General features: G+C 46.9%; 1 protein-coding gene across 2 annotated transcripts in view; it reads right to left on the reverse strand.

Moving 5' to 3' along the window:
* The window catches only part of CACNG2 (calcium voltage-gated channel auxiliary subunit gamma 2), a 52630-nt gene that overhangs the window by 2756 nt on the left and 30301 nt on the right, over positions 1–19573 (reverse strand). For both annotated transcript variants that reach the window (XM_054631770.2, XM_054631769.2), the window contains one exon: positions 2240–2323. In XM_054631770.2, coding sequence (XP_054487745.1) covers positions 2240–2323 — 84 coding nt within the window. The remainder of the gene's footprint in view (positions 1–2239; positions 2324–19573) is intronic.

Consider the following 19573-nt stretch of genomic DNA (forward strand, 5'->3'; position numbering starts at 1 on the left):
GGCATTTCACGATGGGAAGCTTAAATGGCAGGAAGCAAACGTCAAGCAGACACCCACTGTTGAGAGGCTTTCTAGGGGGATGCTTGGTCAGTCCTGTAACCTGGTCCTGACTACATCAGTTTTATCTGTGTCTTAATTCTGAAATTCACATCTGTGGGGAGAACCCAAAGTTGCTGACTGACATGGGAAGCTGCAGGTGTCATGTGATGGAGAAGGACAGCAGTCTTCCTCAGCCTTTCAGGGGGACCATGCCAGCAAGAGAGGAGGAGAATATCATTCAGCCTTCCTGGCTCGAGAGCCTGTGGCCTAAAGAAAAGGGGCTGGTGGCATATGCTCCCTAAACTCACCTGTGTCTGCTAGCAAGGAAACACAGGGATGTTTCTGCTTCCTCTCTGATAACAGGCATTTGATTTCAAAAATCCTAAGACACCTTATGTGGACGGCTGGCAGAAATAATGGCTAAAACCTTCTAGCCAGGCCATGGACCCTGCTCCATCACTGTCCTGGTCCCCTGGGGCATGAGGGAATTGCCTACTCTGTTACAGATAAACGACTTCCTAGCTGTTTCTGATGGTACCACCAGGCATTGCCCATGCAGAGCACCCAGGGACTCCGGTTTGACAGAAGTTCTGGGAAGAAGCTGTTCAGTGGAGTCCTTCTTCAGGCAGGTCTAAGCCAGCAGAAATCCCAGTTCCCTCAGGAATGACCCAAATCATCCTTTATTGACTTGCCAAATCCCTCTTTGAACCTGATTCTTTCTTAAAAAGGGCTCTACCCTGGGGACACTGTCAGGTCCTGACATTGGGCCAATTTTTGTCTTCAGATCTTGTTCTCTCTGAGGGAACAAACCCGTCCTTCTTGTGATGTTTGGCCCCTTCCCCAAACTCTTTTTTTCTGAAGTGCAATTGATGCTTCAAGCAGCTTCTTTGCTCCCAAGCAGCTCTGCAATGGCTGATTTGCCCTCGGAGGCAGCCTGCAAACCTTTGGCATCCCTGTGCCAAACCGGATCAAACCTCTGTGTTCAGCTCTGCTGTTCAGGCACCATGCAGCAATTAAGAGACCAGTGCTGCAGAAAAGCAGCTGAAAGAAGCAATCTCCCTCAGTTATTTACAATTTACAGTGGATGAAGGACTGTTTGAGAAACCAAGAGGAAGCAGCATAAGATCTGCCTCTTTTCACATACAAATGAGCCTCACAGATCTGAAATTATCTCTCTCATCCCTGCCGCAGGGCTGGGTTTCCACATCTGGCTTGGAGCACACCCGGATGACAAGGAGCTATTCTGAAAGACTCCCGGTCTTTGGAAGCCTCTGATGATTAACCTTGGAAGGTCAAAAGCACTTATCTCAAATTTCTGTTGGGAGAAGATCTCATGATGTCAAAAGACATTGGGCTTGTGGAGGGAGGGCAGGATAGCAAGGTGGAGACCTAAAAGGAGTGTTCCCTGTTCAGCTGTGCTGAAGGAAGAATAAGACCTGCCTCTAGGGTGGGTGGAAATGCTGGCTGGGGAGGGCAACCAGACAGGGCAATGCATGGTGTGGATCTGTCCTGCTGGCCAGGGTGCTGCTGTGCAAAGCGGTGTGAGCTTCACTCACACATCTCAGCTGGGACTTGAAGCTCAGACTAGGTCTCATTACAGACATGCCTTGTGCCTAGGGTTCAGCACCTCTCCTAGGGCCTCTGGGTGAGCACCAGGTCTTTTCTTCCAAGGGCTCTGCTGTCCTTATTCCTGCTGCCTGCTCCCATCACTAAAACCAGAAAAGATCAGACCTGCAGTCTCTGTAGGGAAGCGGTGTTTGGGGAAAGGTGAAGACAGCAATAAGAGATCCTCAGACAAAATCCAGCTAATTTCTTAAGTCTGGTGCCACCAGAGTATCAGATAAGGAAATATAACTTTCTCTGCTTTAGGAGGACATGCACACTCACACACACACACTGCCCCAGCTAGGCCAGTCCGACCTTAGGCTCAATCAGCAGCTTTTCAGTGGGTTTGAATTAAGACTCTGATTTTATATCACAGTTAATTGCTGCTTATAAAAAAAATGCCATTGGTTGTTTCTGTGAGTTCGAGTTTGCACTGTTTCATGGGCAGAGCCCCTGGGAAGTGAGTGGAGTAATTTTTAGGGGGTGATGAGGCTCTGGGGTTTCCACTGAGCCTCACAGGTCCCAGTGTCTCCACCACCCTGGGTTCAGAAACAAAAGGCACCCGAGCCATTGCAAAAAGAGCCTGTGGACTTACGGAGGAAATATTCTGCTGTATCGGCTTCATAATCTGCATCCTCAGGGAAGTGATCGATTTGCTTACACAGACCTTTAAAATTCCCTAGGGAACAAGAGAGAAAAAGAACAAATGAGAACACCAAAACCTGCCTTGCAGGAACAGCTGCCCTCTGCGTCACCTTTTGTGCCCGCCTGCCTTCCTCCCAGGCAGCATGCCCACTCGGGTGTGCACGCCTGGGAAATGCCCAGGGCCACTCCTTGCACACTCGCACGTGTATTTGCACAGGAATGTGGGGTGTGCTGTCAGGCTCCGGCCTGATGCCCACCTAGCCCAGCACGCCTCACTCCGAGAGGAGAGCCCCAGGAGCTCCGTGACTCCTGCTGCAGACAGGCGGGAGAGCACTGCCCGCCTGGAGCGAGGCGGGATGGGAATGGGAGCCAGGCTCTGGGCAAGCACAGGTGTCAGCGTCCCCTCCCTCAGCATCACAGGCACAACTGTGAGTTACAGCATCAGACCCCAGTGTTTCCCCTGGCATGGCCTCCCTGGATCCCAGCAGTGAGGGCATCAGGGCAGGATGATTAGGTGTGGGTTGCAAAAGTATTTGTTTCTCTCAGCTGTGAATTCATTGCCCTCTAATTCTGTGGGCAGGATACATCCTTTTGTTCTGGTTTGGTGTTAGAACAAAAGTCCTTAATCTACTTTCTCCATATGAGTGCTTGTTTCTGCATACCTGTGTCAGGCCTGCTCATGTGTCCTCTCACGGACCAAGGCTACAAGAAGCTCGGTGCAAGTGTGTGTATGCAGCTCAACAGCAAAACACCCTGGTGCTGGGGGAGGAAAATCTTCCACCATAAGTGAGGGAAACTGGGCTGGACACAGTTCCATCAGGCTGGTGTATGTAGAAACTGAAACCGCCAGTTTCAGTTATGGGACACCGTTTTTCACACTCTCCATGACCAACAAGACCATCTCAACAAGGGGCCGGTGACATCTTCCAAGTCTTTTGTTAGCTGGGATGTCTACCAGGCTCTTATTTTCATCACTCATATCTCCTCTTGACAACAGGAGTACCACTCCAGAGAGGTACTCCTCAAGCCACATCATAATTTTCACCATGACCACTGATTAATTAGTATCTCAAATGATCAGGTTGTCCATTCTTGTACAGGGTTGCCCATGTGAAAGACAATTTCATTATGTCTCCTGGGGTTCCCACAATTTTTTTCTCCTATCCTCCATTCCATTTCCCTCTGGACACTTGCACTGACTGGCCATTAACACAGAACTGATGGGCACAGTCTGTCCAGAAAGGAGAAATGCATTGTCTGCATGATGCGCGTGGGTAGGCATGGTGGTTCTGTGGGCCTCCTCACCAGATGTCAACCCACAAAGGTGCTCAGGCTCACTGGCCCCTCAGCAGAAGCATTTGGAGCCCAAGTCTGAAAAGTGGCAAATGCTGTGGCAGCCTGGGTAAGCTCCTGCCACCCTGACCCTGAACCCAGCTTCTGGAGCAGCTGGGTGTGAAGGGCAAGGGGAAAATGGAGCCACCCACACTTGAGGCTGTTGCCTCTGGGAAGAGCAAGAGAGCTCTTCCAGACCAAACCTTCCCAGGCTGAGACCTGCAGTCACCATGTCAGGTCCCCAAGTCATGTCTTGGAAGGTCTATTCCAGATGGATTTGAATGAACTTTCAGATATTTGTGAACACATGGAAGAAGGACCAAGCTCAAAGGATTCTCCCTGAGTTGCTTCTTGAGGCCAGCCCTCGATGGATTAACATTTGGGATGCTTTGGGAGGCAGTTCTGAGTAAATATCTGAGTAAATGAAAGGCAGGTAGGTGGGTTCCTTTAGGTCTACCTCCAAGTTTGGCTTCTTCTGCATCCATCTGGCTTGTGTCTGATGCCTCCAAGGTACCTATTGCATTTAGCTACTCATTTGAAGAGCTTGCATGAAGAGACTGGAGACAGCAGAGAGGAGTGCGTGCGTGCATTAAGAGGTAAGTAATATGAGAAGAAAGTAGGAACAAAGCTTCTCTGTGTAGCTCTGACATACTATTCCCACACTAAAACTGTGGGTTATGAAAGGTTATTAATCACCCATCCCAAATCCAGTTACCTTGTTCAAAAAGTGTCTGCTTCTCAGCCATGGCTCTTCTGGAAGGAAAGCTTCATAGCCAAGTAAATTGCCTTGGCACACTTCCACCCTGCTACTTGCCCACTAAAATCCCTATGAGGCAGGCAGATACATCATGAAGGGGGTCCTTTCCCTGCCTTGCTCCTGACTGCCTGGGGCCATCTGCCTGTGACAGATGAGCAGCTCCTCATCCTGGTCCTTTGGCTGCTGTCACTGCTGTACAGTGCGTGTGAACACTGGCACACTCTGGGGCACTGGGGAGGTCTCCAGCTTCAGATTTCAGTTCCTCACCCAGCAGATGCTGAACACTGAGTTCCTCCTGCCCGTACATGCTGGGGGAGCAGGCAGAACCTGCATACACCTCCCAGGTGATGTTCCTGGCACACAGCCGGAGCCTCCCAGTTGGAATCAGCCAGGGAGGGAAGACGCAGTGCATCTGGAAACCCCCTCACTGTGTGACATCCTTTCCCTGCTTCCTTTTTTCTCCCTCTCCCCCGCTCTGTTTCTTGCTGAATTTGAGGCTGATTAATTCCTATGTAAAGAATTGAGCTGCCTGGGGAAGATGCTGCATCTGGTGCAGGCTGTCTTTTCTATGGACTTGCGTGGGATAGCTGGTTAGAGGTTCAGCCGCTGAGGCAGGCTGAGGGGATATGCAGGCTCTTCGAAAATCTGCTCCTGGTGCTCAGTGTCCCACTGGCTTTGCTGACCTGGCTCCGCAGGGTACTTGGCCATCGGAGTGTCCAGCCTTGGCTTGCTTAAAATGCTGTGGCATTGTGGAGCTGCCCTTCTCCACAGGCTCGTATGCTGTGCCAGGTTGATTCCCCTCCCTGGATCAACCCTACTGGGGTTCATGAGGGCAGCGTTGGTGCCACTTTAGCCCCTGCTTTGTCTGTGCTCAGCACAGAGTGCTGTGGGTTTGGATGCTGACTGTTTGCCTGTGCTACCACACCCGCTCCTCCAATGCCTCCTAGTTCCTCTGGGCGATGGATGGGGAAAGGATGCAGAATTTAGGTCATTAATGCGCTAACTGGGAACATAAGAGAACAAGATTCAGTTTTTGCTCTGCCACAGGCGTGCTGTTAAAACCACTTCTCTCTGCCTCAGAGTCCCACCCTGTAAAATGGGGGTGACAGTGCTCCTCTGCCTGGTGCTGTACGGGGATGTGTTAAACAGGGCATGGTGTGGGTGTGCTGTGCCAGCGGCTCCCAAAGCGCACAGAGTGAGTGAGTGATGGATGGCAGCGGTTCAGGAACCCGCTCGGTGTGGGGAAGGCCTTGATGTCACTTCTCGTGCCAAGGTCACTCGGCAATTCTCTGACGGACATCTGTGGCCTGCTGAGATGGTACAGCAGCTTCCCTGGCACCTGTGCTGGTGGAAGCACAGAGGGGGGATGGAGCAGCTCAGCAGTGCTGCTGAGGTCTGACACAACAGCCTTTTCTTGTGCTGCACGTGTGGTCTGCGGAGCCAGGGATGGTGAGAGCCGTGTGCCACCCTACAGTTAATACTCCTGAATGCCTGAGCAAGATCAAATCATTATGTGGGAGGGCATGTATGGCTCTGAGAACCCCCCAAGGAAGCAAGAACCACATCTCCTCTCTGCTTGAGTCCCTTTGCCCTTCACATTCTTCCCAACTCAAGATATTTCATGCTGTGAACTTTGAAACGTGGCACGTATTTCTGTCTTCTCCCATACACCTCTCTGAGACACTTGAGCCACATGCTTCCACCTCCTCCCTGTAGCTCTCCCAGTGCAGTTTGGGCTCTCTCCTCATCCTTGTTCATGTTGACCCATCAGATCTTTCTCCTGTTTCTCAGTCCCTCTCATTCATGCAGCCACCTCCCTCTCTGTGCTGTATCAGTATGGCCATCCTTCGAACAGCCTGCTTTGGGGTGTGCAGGCTGCAAAGAAGGTGGGGATGAGCATCAGCCTGTCTCAGGAAAGGAAGGCTGCAGATGCCCAGGTCCATAGAAAAGCATGGAGCAGTCTCCACATCCCTTGTGTGTTACTGGGGGTTGTTAAGCAAGACCACCATCGTTTGCTTGTTGCCTGTCCCAGCTTTGGAAAATGCAGTTTAGAAGAGCCAGGACTGGTGCAGTAGGCACCCCTCCAGTGCCTGGCCAAGGACAGAAGTTGCCCGGTTGGGTCATTAAGAGCAATCTCTCATACTGCCAAGAGGGACTAAATGTCTAAATGTCTAAGATGAAATTCAGCATCAACTGTGTGTTCATCTGTGAGAGAGACCTCCTCCAGTGTGGCAGGATCACTGTTTGGGTATAAGCTGTCTATCCAGGACAGCTGGCAGCCACCAGCCCTGCTGCAGCAATACTCAGACTGAGCTACCCCCGATGAGAACCCGGCTCCGTATTGTTGGTGATAGTTTATTTTTGTGCCTCTTTGTGCAGCCCTCTCTCTTTCAGAAGTCTTGCTTGCCTGCAGAGTGCAATCCATTGCAAAATAGTAAGTTCCAAAGAATGAAAAGCTACTCCCTTCCTGCGAGGTAGGAACACTTTTAAATGGTCAGGACCATACATCTGAAAACTGTGAGCCAGAGGCAGAGGAAAAGACATCCAAAAGGAGAGAAGCAGACAAAGAGGGATGAGAACAGAAAGACCTGTTTTCCCAGAATGATTTGTGATATTTCCATTTATGGAGAAAAGCAATCCGCTGAAAGCTTTCCTTCAGTCTCACTCTCTAATTTAGCAGAGGTTTTGGCATGATGGCTTCTAGAGAAATAAATAAAGGGGGCTGGATATAGCTGTTGTCTCTAAAAGCTGAGAAAGATGGTTTGGTGTTGGCCAAGGATTCAGTATCGCTTTTTGTCACATGCTCCCCATATCATTTTAGGCAAGCCACTTACCCTCCCCTGATCTCTTCTTTCACTCAAAATGGGAATAATGTGTTTCCCTGCCTCAGGAGAGTAGGCTGAGGATATTTGTATTAAAAATATGAAAGTGATCAGACACTGGATCATTTGGGCCAGATAATTCTTCCCACCATGTAGTTCAAATGTGACATGCTCATTTTTGATGTGACCTTCTGTGCATGAAGGCTGTGCAAACATGACAGCTCTTGGAAGTTCCCACTTGTGCTGCCTGCCCTAGGAGTAAACTTTGGTGCAGATTAAACTGTTTGCTATCTGCCCATGAAAGAGATACGAGAAATGGCACATGATGGGCAGGTAGTGAGACACAGACACAAACGATTCTGCTCCAGGATTCTGTTTCTGAGCAGTGTCCCTTTGGTACCAGGTGGTGAAGTGGGGCTCAGAGCCAGCCTCTGGGCTACGGAGACAAATTCCACAGCTACATGGCAAACTGCTGGCATGCCTTTCTTACACACAAAAGGCTTCCAAACCAGGAGAAGAGGTCTGCCATCCTTGTCAAAAATTGACACCAGTGACACTGAGTTGTTAATGCCCAACCTGACATGACTGCAAGAGGAAGGAGTGAGGTTTCATGAAGTGACAAAGAGCACAGGAAAAGCCTTTTGAAGGCATTTTGATTGCTCTCCTCCCTTCCAAGAATGAAGCACTTGAGAGCACATATAATTTTGGGGGATTTGGAGCTGATGAAAAGTGCGGTGGCAGGGAACACAGACAGTGCTTGTGGGCATCTGCTTTTACCCACATGTCCTGACGCTCCCAGAAGAAAGACTGGCCCTTCAAAAGGGCTTATTATCCCTCTCTGGGGATCTCTCCATAGATAGCACCTTACAGAAATTAGGCCATCTTTTCACCTGCCTCAGTACGCAGGTTACAGGGTGTAGGGCTAAACCAGCACACAAAGCATAAGGGATGGTCATTCTGGGGCTGGAGCAGGTGCTGCTCTTGCAGCTCTGACCCTGCACAGTGACAGGGGATGCTGTGCTAGGCTAATACCTTTTGACCCAGCTGGGTAATTTTAAGAGTGAAGAATGCTCAGCTGTCATTAGGAACAAAGGGATTTTCCACCACAAGGTGAAGGTCAGTGGGGCAGTAAATGTGGTCTGAGGAGTTGACCCTGGGACAATAGCAGAGATCCCATGGGAACTACAGGCCATCAAAAATCTTGCCACCTTTCTGTCCAAATGCAGTGCACCTGCTTTGATGTGGTCTTCTTCAATGCAAACACGCAGCAATGCATATGTTAAATATCCCAAACAAAACCCTAGCAACATACCCAGTACGTGGCATACATAATTCTCTCCCTGGGGAGAGGATAAAAGAACAAACCACATGTGACTGATATCAAGCTCCATCACTTAATGTGCCAATGGAATTCATTCAGATATTGTGCTGAAGAAGCCTGTAAAAGAACTGGTGCAAAATAGAAATTGATCTTATAGTTACGAAAGCATATCTGCCCCTGCCTATGAGGTAGAACCACTATACCAGCTCTCTTCACCTTATTATTAATAATCATGTTTATTACAGCTGTTGCCAAGGATCAGATGATAAAGGGAGTTGCAGTAAAAATGTTACAAACACTGTCTTACAGACCACTGCTGCCTTGATGAGCATGGAGGAAGAGGTGTATCACAGCACATTAGCAATGACCAAAGCTACAGCAGTAAAACAGCCTAAAACATACTGGCTCTGAGGAGATTAATTTATTTAGGAGATGGCTGATAAATAGGGAAAGAAATGCAGACAGAGATGGGAGAAATAAGTAGGAGAAGCCAGTATGATGTAGCATTGAGGAGGAGATGATGAGATGGAAGGAGAGGGGTATAGAGAACTGCCAGTATCGAGCACCAGGGAGATTAGTCCCGTTCAAAACAATACCAGGCTCCTGCTCTGCCTTTTTCTGCTCTTCTCCTCATTTACTCTCTGCAGCCATCCCTGACAATCACCTGGCAAAGGAGAGGAGGCTGATGACAGAAGGATCATAGAATCATTTAAGTTGGAAAAGATGTCCTAGATCATCGAGTCCATCCTTTGACTGATCACCATCATGCCAACTTAACCAAAGCACTAAGTGCCATGTCCAGTTGTTAAATAAACTCTTCCAAGGATGGTGACTCCATCACTTCCCTGGGCAGTCCTTTCCAACGCTTAACCACCCTTTCAGTGTGATGTCCACATGTGCAGCTGGAGGTGACTCAAGTCCCTCCTGTAGAGCCTCAGCAGTGTGGGAGTGCAGGAGAGCCCATCCCACCCTGGCATTGCCTGCATGGTTCCTTGCACAGCTCTGCTGCAGCAGCCAAGGGGGCCCACGCTGTGCTAGGGCTGGACTCTGCAGTGCTGTCAGCCTGGAACCGTTTTGCATTTTTCCTTGGAGGTGGCAGCCTCCCTTCCTTCCCACCCTGCTCAGTGCTACTGCTGCATGCTGCTAAGTAGCCCATAGACTGTGCCTCAGAGCTGGCTACAGCTATTCCATGTACGTGGGTGGAGATGCAGTGGTAGCAAAACCTATTATTAAGATTATATGAAGATTTCCATTTATAAACACCCTCTTTTTACAGGGTTGTAACTTTCAAAAATATCCTTGCTGTGGCTTGAAATTTCCTGTGCTTTGTCACAGGCAGAGAAGTGAGATTGGCTGGGAAAATTGGGCAAAGGCTATTGAATTCGTTTTGGTGCAAACGCAAATCCAGCAAGTTTGAGCTTTACAAACTGAAACATTGCAGGTGGCTGCATTTCAGGGTCTGCTACAAATCTGTCCAAGTCACAAAGGAAAGATCTCAACACAGCAATAATAAAAATAATTCCAAAAATCCTTTTTTGCAGACACCCAGTACAAATGTCTCCCATGGTAAACAAATGCCTCTGTTTCCTAGACTTTGCCAGAATCAAACCTGGACTGAATTTCTTCTGAAAATAGTACTTAACACAAAAATGTATTAGGCTCATCTGAATCATTGAAAGCTGTGGATAACTGTGCTACTCCTAATGTTCTATTTCTCACATTTGCCTTCGGCACTGACATTGAAAATAATTTTACATATACATATGTAACAAATGCGTGATTTCATTTATATGTCAATGAAATAATTTAGTTCTTATAATGATATTTGCTTGTGTGATTCAATGAATGAGTAAAGCATGAACAATATCTCTGGTTCCTCAACAAAGAGATCAGAAACTATTTCTACTGCTGTTAGAGTGACTAGTGTCACTCTAGGAAGGAAAAAATATATGAACCTTCTGGCTTACAAGCCCCATAACAGTTTTCAAGGTATATTAGCTGAGTTAGTAGAAGTACTGCCTTTGCCTTGCAAGAAGAGACAGAACTAAATTTGAAATGAGCTGGGAATCAGAAATAGAATTGAGAAAAATATTTGTAAGTAGTTGTGCTCAGATGTTGTAGCATGATGTTGGGTTTCAAATTTGAAGAACATAAGTGCTGGACTTGCTGTGGTGGAGGATAAAGAAATAAAAGCAGAAGTTGATCAGGACATGGAGAAAAGTCCAAGCAAAACAGGAAGGGCAAGTAAAAGAAATAAAGAAATTATAGATGATTAAAAAAAATCTATCAATTTGTAGCAAAACCATTTATATGTATGTGTGTGTGTGTTTAACGAGTCAAATGTGACACTACAACTGTGAGTCGAATGACAGGAAGGGTGATGCAATTATCTGCAGTGAGAGAGAAGTGATGTGCATAAGGTGTGGGAGGAGAGGAGATGCTCCATAGCTACCACAGGCAATCCCAATCCACGGCTGCATATCCAGATGTGACAGGAAGGAAGACAGTAATGTAAGCCTGCATGGAAAGGGGTGGATGGGATGGAGGAAGCATTTAAGAGCTGGTTCTTCTGTTTTCTTTTTTTTTCCTTTTCCCTATCACGGCAACAATATTGTAACTAGGACAGTTTTTGCATATAGAGTTACAACATCAAACTCTCAGAAATCAGAGCATGTAAACAACATCCTAGCTGGATGAGGGCATAAGGACTGAACCATCTCGAATTTGAACTCAAAGATTCAGAGCTCAAATGGATTAATCTTTCCCCAGAAGTATGTAGAGGAAAACCATGGACTAGAAAATTTCTGATTTAGTTCATCCTATTGTGTTGCATTTTTCTGCTCAGATGTAACTGTGTTGCTGATCTATGAGTGCGCATAAGAGGACAAAGCCAGGCTCACCTTGTACAGTAGGTCATGTTTTGGATCAGTGATGAGACTGTAGCTCTAGTGGTCACTGGAAGTAACTGTGCACAGACATGAATTCATAGGCAAGAAAAGAGGTCAAACCAGCCCTGCTTACAGGGTGAAAAGTGTCCTGCACAGCCTGGGACGAGCCACAAGCTGCGCATGCCAGTTATGAGCTGAGCCCCTAACTCAGCAGGAACCAGGGCTTAGCTGTTCCCAAACTCCAAATCTTGAATCTTGCAATTGTAATGCTGTATTCACAAGGCTTTTTGAATGCAATTGCCTTAGTCATTTTTAAATTATGAAGGAGGAGAAAAGGCACTTCAAATCTTTCATCTCCAGCTCCACATTGCATTTGTCTCTGACATATCCAGCTGGATCTATAGGGAGACACTGTCCTCAGTTAAACTGGTGTAAATCTAGTGTGACTCTGAGCTGCTCCTTCAGCATTTAGGGCCACAACCAAGAGAGGAATTAGGCTCTCAGCTGTTAATTAGCTTATGAAGTATGTGGTGTGCTTTAGGGTCCTTCAGAATGCAAAGCGCAATATAGAAATTATTATTAGTTATTAATAACAAAATACCCAAGAACCCCAGGGAAATAAGCCAAAGAATGGAACAAGTCAATGACAGAGGCAGCTTTTAATCCATCCTCCCTCTTCTGTGGCACTTAAGCTCTCCTCCCCCTTCCCCTCCGAGGCTCAGACACATGGAGGAAGGGACAGCCCACCATCACACATGTTTAGCAATTTGGCAGTCTCAGCAAGTCTCCTGTGTTCTCCCACACAACATCATCAGCCTGCAGTAGGAATTGTGAAATCTGTAGCAGAATTGACACCCAGCAGTAAAAATTTTGGGGAATAACAGTGTGTGGGAATTCCTCAGCTTGCCTCTCATGGAAACTTGCAATCCTGCTCAGTGGTCTTCAGGGCTTTTCATTTCATTGCCCTCCCTTCCTCTGGGAAAACGATTGAGAAGGTAGGCACCACTTTCTTTAAAGGTGAGAGATGAGACCCCCCTAGATGAGAACTAGGGCTCCGTTTGCTGTTGCCTGAGTTGGAGCGAGTGGCTCCACTGGAAATTCCCAACCTGTTCTAGCCATTCCAGCCCAGGAGATGATTGTGAAGTCTATTTCAGTGGAGGAAACAGAACAAGGGAAGGGCTGGACTTTCTCCAGTTGTTTTTTGCCCCAGGGAACCCAAGGCCCTTCATGCAGCGCTGACAGAGGTCCCGCGGTGCGGAGGCTCTGCGGATGAGTGTGGCAGCCATTACGCGCTCACTGAGCGCGCACACGCTTGCCCTTGGAGAGCAGAGGCGGCTTTGCCCAGGCAGGGAATATTGGTTATCCCTTAGTCTGTTCAGGAAGTGTGTTGGGATTTTTGCTGTCCCTCCAGGCAGCCCACCAGAGATGGCCAGGAGGGAGCTGGGCATAGGATTTCCTTGGCAGGAAGCCCTGCTGACTGCAGTGCTTCAGGTTGAGCTGCAACGTGCAGGGCCAGGCACTCACGGAGCTTTTCTACCCTGTGTCCTTTCTGCCCTGGAACGCACCACCTACAAATTAGAAAATGAAAGCCCTGGGGAAGAGGTCAGGACTCTCCAATTTTGCAATTTCCTCTGGCAGTCACTACATCTCACCCTCCAGCACTGGTGTTTTGGGAGAAGCCTGACCCAGAACAGATACCCTGCTGTGCTCTGGGGAACGTGCTGGGATGAAGGGAATGTGAGTGTGCTGAAGGTCTCCAGGATGTTCACTCCTGATGAATCCAGTCCTGACCTGGACCTCACTCACAAAATTATCCAAAGCCTCCCAAATCAATAAGGAAAAAGAAACGTGAGGGAAAACAGGGCAGGAAGAGCAGAGGACTGATTTGATGCATAGCAAGCCCCTTCCTACCGACAGCTGAGGAGGAAGCCACTGGTCCTGAGCTAGCTACTTGCAGAAAGGGTTAGCTGTGTCTTCAGGGGACAGACTCCATTTCAGTCCCCTCCCCCCACCCCCAATCAGCCTGAATGCTGAATCCAACCACGGCTTAATATTGTTTCTTGCATTTCACAGCTGTGCTAGGATTCAGGATTTGAAGAGTTGTATGGATTTGCACGTATGGGTTCCAAAACATTTTAGGCTGATAGCTCCCTGTGCTTATTTAGGTGCAATTGCTGGCAAGGCAAATATCCAGAGTAACAACAAGACTGGTCTGTGAAAGTTGTAGGAAAGCATTGCCCTCTGTGCTGAAAGAGCCAGGACACAGAGTTTGCTTTGTTACACACATTATGCTTATTTTTCACTTGGGTCACTGGAGTTCAGAAAATGTTGGTAAACACAGATTATATCCCACAGGGCCATGCAGGGTAGCTGTGAGTCTGATCAAATTGCCTTAGCACAGCTATGCCGAGGCTCCCAATGTCTCCAAACAAGCTACTGCTGTTCTAACTTGCTGCTTTACTCATAATCCACATCAAACACTGGGTGTTAAAGTAGATATTGCACAGATTTGATTTTAGGTCCCTTTCTATGCAGCTGAGCAAAAAACAAATGCCAAGCCTTACAAGTGTTGCTAGCTTTTAGAGGCTGCTATTAGAACATTAATAATTTTATTATTGTTATTTCCTCAGGGTTGCGGGTACCCTGGTGATTTACAAGAAAACAAAGTGATTTGGCCCTCTCCTTAAGCTCTTACAACAAAAGTTAGACTTAAGCACAGCACTGGGCTTATTTAACAAGCAAACAGTGCCAGCAGGGTGTTTGGGAAAGGGAGGTTTATAGCAGCACAGGATCATGAGACATTTACGATTGTGTGCACGTGTATATCATGTTAGTTTATGCTGGCTTTTAAAAAGAAAACCATAGAGGGGGAAGGTGTGCTGGAGTTAGGGATAATGCCTGCAAGAAAAACAAGTGGAAATCAGTGAGGGAAGGATGATTTGGAAAAGGGAGGCTGAAGGGAAGGCTGCAAAGGAGGAGTGTGACTCTTCTTGTGGCACAGCCAGGGAAGGCATATGGGGGAGCAGGTACTGCTGCTCAGTCATAATAACTCTTTTGAAGCTTGACTGCAAGTCGTGCTGCTCCACCAATATTTTTTCATCCACTGAGCATACTAATTTATTGCAGAAGAGTCTGTAGGTGTGAGCTATGTGCTAAGGCTAATCTCTGAAGCGTTTTCAGCTACTCTACACGTAACATTACTCTTGCGTCCCAGGGAGGAGGCTATTCATAATGGAATAAAATTTACTCACAATACTAGACTGGGGAATATTATTTTTAATGTGATCTGGTCCAGTTACACTCAGTTAGAAACCTGAAAGGCCGTTTCAGGGTTTTGAATCATGTCCAAGAAGGTACCAAGCCACCTTCTATGTCCTGGATTGTACTGCCTGGAGACATCCATCAGAGCTTCTTGTACCAAATTGTACCTCTGTGCTCCCCACCTACACCACACATGGAATAATGTAGGTCTCAGAACTGAAACTTCCCTGCTTTAAAGTCTTTAACATGAGAACTTATCTCCTAAGACTGCCAAAACCCAAATCCATTTCATATCTGCCCACTTTTCTTTGGAAAATATTATCAGTTCTCCACTGGAATCACTGGTCTGAAGTACCAGCCCCTTTCTCAGTTTCTAATTTACTGCTATAGCTGCAGCAGTCTGTGAAGTAACAACAAAAGTTGTGCTGCATCTTAGATCTTAACCTCATTCTCTTACCTTTGAACTCAGTTGCCAGACAAGAAAAGTGCTTAGATCAAAGAAAAGCAGCATCTCAGCCTCACTGTGTTTGTCTCTCCATGAGTAAATCCCTTTTTTTTTTTTGCCACAGCCACTGCTGAAAGTCTTTCTGTCTTGAAGTTGGTCAGCATTTTTATTGAACATTTCTCAGACGGGTGCAGGGACTTTGACCTGGTCACCTGAATCCCAGGGGAATAAAGTGAATACCTGAACTGTTGGCTTACTGACAATTTCAGTCCATCTAACTCATGGTTTTGGTTTAAACAAAAAAAGGCATAAAAACCTATCTTTTTCCCACCTCAATGTAGAACAGCAAGTTTTGTAAATCCAGAGCTCTGTGGGATGGGAAAGTAGTTGTCCATGTTTTTCCAGCCTGGTCTCTGCATCTGCCTCACTTCTTGTCAGCTACCACACACCTTACTCAGCACATGTTTGCAGCTTCTCTTTGGGTCCTGCTGGGACAGCTGTGGCTGCTGAAGACTCAGCTGGCCAGCTGTTCCTTGGACACCACTTGGCCACTTTACTTAAAGTTGCCACACCTCAGTCTACCAGTCTGCTCCTTCAAAACTGACCTCTGGAATCCATTGTGCACCAAGACCTCTTGATCAGCATGGCTTTGGAAGGTGGTGGCCTCGGTTTTGCTGAGCCAACACCAGAGTCAACCTCAAACATAGAATTCAGTCTGTGCATTAGTCTCTGGTCCAAACTGTCTCTCGTGGAGCCCCTTTTTTTTATTGAGTGTCTAACTGAATTTTGGCCAAGCTGGAACCAAAACCATGCAGGTTTTCCTCTTGTTTCCTGTGTAACCTGACATAACAAATGGATTGTACAAATGCTTCTTGAGAGCTGCCCTCCACTCCTCCTGAAGGGCTCCTCTTTTTCTGTAGTGCACTTCACAGTGCACTGCAGAGCAGAGGCCATCGATACAGCAAAGAGAGAATGAACAACTTTGCCTAACCCTGGGATCCTGTAACAGCCCCAGCACTGGAGATTCCCCTGCAGGGCGTGGGAGGGGTGTGGGTGTGGAGAGAAGAGAGAGCATATCCTGACAAGTTGGAAGCCTTGTGTATAGAATACCTGTGGAGACTGGCAGGGAAAGCAAGCAGGCTGGGACTGGATGCCTTCCAAGCATCAGAGCAAAACTCAGTCTCTCAGTGGAGGATGCTAAATTCTGACAACGGGAAAGAAACAGATAGACAAGGGGTGAGTGGGAGGGGAAAGCCTTTTCCTGATAATGCTGTCTGCTTGTAGCTTTAAACATTATTATGTATTTCAACATGCCATCATGTGTACACAGCATTTTACTGGCAGCTAAAGAGGCAGAATTTTGTCCCCAGGATTTTGCAATGCAAAGACTCCAGCATGTGGGGCACTTGCAAGTGAGGATACCCAGCTCTTCACAAGAGACTCTCAGCAGCCATTAGGCAGCAGCTACAAGGCCTGGATCCTGCTCCTGATGAGGTCAGTGGGAAACAGAGGGGACAAGACTGGGCCTAAGACTTGCAGGATGAAATGAGGGAAGGAAGTGCCTGAGAAAGGTCACAGGCTGAGTTATGGCATGTTCATATCTTGTTTTCTCCTGGCTTTGGCTGCGTGTATCTGAATCATTCCTCATTCCAAAGATGTAATATAGTAAACAAAGTTAATAGTCAGAAGGGGCAAAGCTTGCCAAGGGCATAGGAGAAGTGGAAGTCATTAACGCAGGGAGACTAACTGCAGTAAATGAGTCCTGAGGGCAGGCACAAGGGAGGTGAATAAGGCTGTGTAGTGGAAGGAGGGGAGAGGACAGCAGGAGAGGAGGAGCAGAGTCATTGCTGCAGGGCAATGGAGGGGGCTGAGGAGGGGCAGATGTGCTGAGTGAGCACACAGTAGCATGGGAGGGGAGGCAGGGAGCAAGCTCCAAGAGAGCCACGTGAGGCCTTGAAGATGAAATGAGAACTGAACTTTGATGTAGAAGGAGTCTGGAAGTCAGCACAGGGATTCAAGAAGAGGGAATGACACAAGTAGAACAGCAGGTAGGGAAAAGATAATGTAACTGCTGCATGCTGGGTGTTTTAGTGTGAGTATTAAGCCTCCCCTACAGTCCTGCTGGGCCTCTCTGGCTCTGAGAATTGAGCGGGTTTGTGCTTTCATGATCTGGTCTAAACAGCTGGGTAAAACATTTTCCCTGTATTGCTTTTTCCTAATCAATTGTCCACACATCAGGAATGTTCATTCCTAAGGGAGGCAGTGGAGAGGGCTGTCTGTGAGTGGTGGGATGGATACCACCAGAGCAGCAGAGCAGTGTCACTGAGGGGCTGAGGATCTCCCAGCACAGCCCACAAGCTGTAGGGTGCAGAGCATTTCTACAGAGAGAAAAGTTGTGGGATTTCCTTCAATCTCATGATGTCCTCAAAAGTTGATCAAGGGGATAATCCCAGCAGTAGAACATTTCCCACACTCTGCAGGTTCCAAAGAAGATCAATATCATTGTCTCTGTTGTTTATTGTATCTTCTCTAGGTCATGTCTTGTCAAGGGTGTTTCCTGCAGGACAGAACTCCCAGAATAAGCAAGAAACATTCCTGTTCCTGTGGCTTCTTTTGGGACAAGCTTCATCTCCCATCTCTGAAACCTTGAGTAGATTTTATGTGGTTTTTTTTAACAGCTCATCTCTCCATTCCCCTTTGAAACAATTTTCTACATGTGAATTTCTTCTATTTTCTTACCTTCCCTGATCTTTTCGACTTCTTAGTTTTTAGCTTATTGTTCCAACTCTGGTGACTTTCTTCCTGCTGCCCCTTCCTTTTCTTCTCCTTCCTTCTTAACTATTGGCATGCAGTTTCTCAAATGCAGCTTTCTGATCTCTGGGACTCAGTCCTAATAAGATCAACTTTTCCCACCCTACCCAGTGCTGCCTTGCTTAATTTGCACCAAACCCTGTTGTCTCTTAATTTAAGAATTACACTAAAACTTTGATTCCCTTCAAGCATTTTCCTCATATGCCTATTAGTGCTCATCTGCAGTTTGCAGTTTGACTGGCTCCCTCCTTTCATCTCTCTGTCCATTATGAAAATACCTGCAGTGCTGAGTTAATCTTCATTTCTGTCCAACACCATCTGCATTAAAAACCAAACCCAAACCTGAACAAAATTCATTACTTCAGGATCTTCTTCAGGATGCTTTAGCAAGTCTCTGATTTTCAATTGTTTGGGTTATACTTTCAGGAACAACAGTGTGAATCCATCCTTCATATCTATCAGGAGACTTAGGGCAGCTTATAAAGGACAGTCTTGCTATTCCTTCTCTGCCCTTCCTCCCTGTTCCTCTGACACCACTATTATTCCCAGCACACACATGTTGTCTTCACCTCCTAGCTCTTTTCCAGACAATATACTTTTCTCATCTTTCAATCACAGATTTCCCTGATTTATATTGTTCAAACTTAACAGTCCCCTTTCCTGATCCTTTCTCATGCCTTTCCTCCTACTCTCTTTGCAGCCCTGGAAGCATCTGGCATAATTCAGTCGCTCAAGAAAACAACTACTTCTCTTGACCCTGGTACCTCTCATCATTTAGGCCTATCTCTTTACTCTGTCTTTTTACTTTACTCCAGTGTGTGTTTCCAGTAATTCCATAGCTTCTGGTACTCTGCTCAGCTCTTTGAAAAGAAGCCATTATCTGCTGTGTCCTCAGGCTCCTCCATCGACACCGCCGTTCCACTTAACAAGCACCCAGAGCCTCCTTATTCTTCATAGAGCACTTAAGAGAGTCACTCCCTGCAATCTCTCCTACATGACTCTCCTCATCCATTTTCACTCTAGGTTCATGCAGACCGCAGTGCAGGAATCTAATGATCTCCTCTTTGCTAATGATGCCTGGTCCCATTTCTTTTTTTACCTCGTGGCAGCCTTGTGAAATGGTTGCCCACTCCATCCGTCTCGAGGTATTCATTGCGATGAAGGCACTGTCGTTTCTTAGCAACTGCTCAACTTTCAAGTGGCTCTTCGGATGGGGATGCCTCTTCCGTGCTGGGATCCCTTCCCCAGGGATAAATGATGCTTTTAATATTTCTTTTTCTTATATTATAATCATACCTAACATTCATACTGCTTTTCACTCATAGAGCTCAAAGAATTTTGCAAAATCAGTAAGCATTGTTTTCTCCATTGTAGGGACAGAAAAGCTGAGTCACAGAGACACTAGGGCCAATATTTTCATGTGTTCATTCATTTTATGCATCTTCATTTCTGGGAACTCAGTCTGAAATAACTTAACCTAATTGCTTTGCTGTAGGACATGAAAGGGAGCAGTAGGTCTTGAGCACCTTTGAAAAATACAGAATAGAACAGTAGGTGCAAAATATCTCAGATGAGGCACAGAGAACTGAGTACCTATGAAAATGTAGTTGTATACCATCTGATCAAGACCACAAAGAGCTCCCTTAC

This window comes from Agelaius phoeniceus, chromosome 5 (genome assembly GCF_051311805.1).
Source record: "Agelaius phoeniceus isolate bAgePho1 chromosome 5, bAgePho1.hap1, whole genome shotgun sequence".
NCBI lineage: Eukaryota > Metazoa > Chordata > Aves > Passeriformes > Icteridae > Agelaius > Agelaius phoeniceus.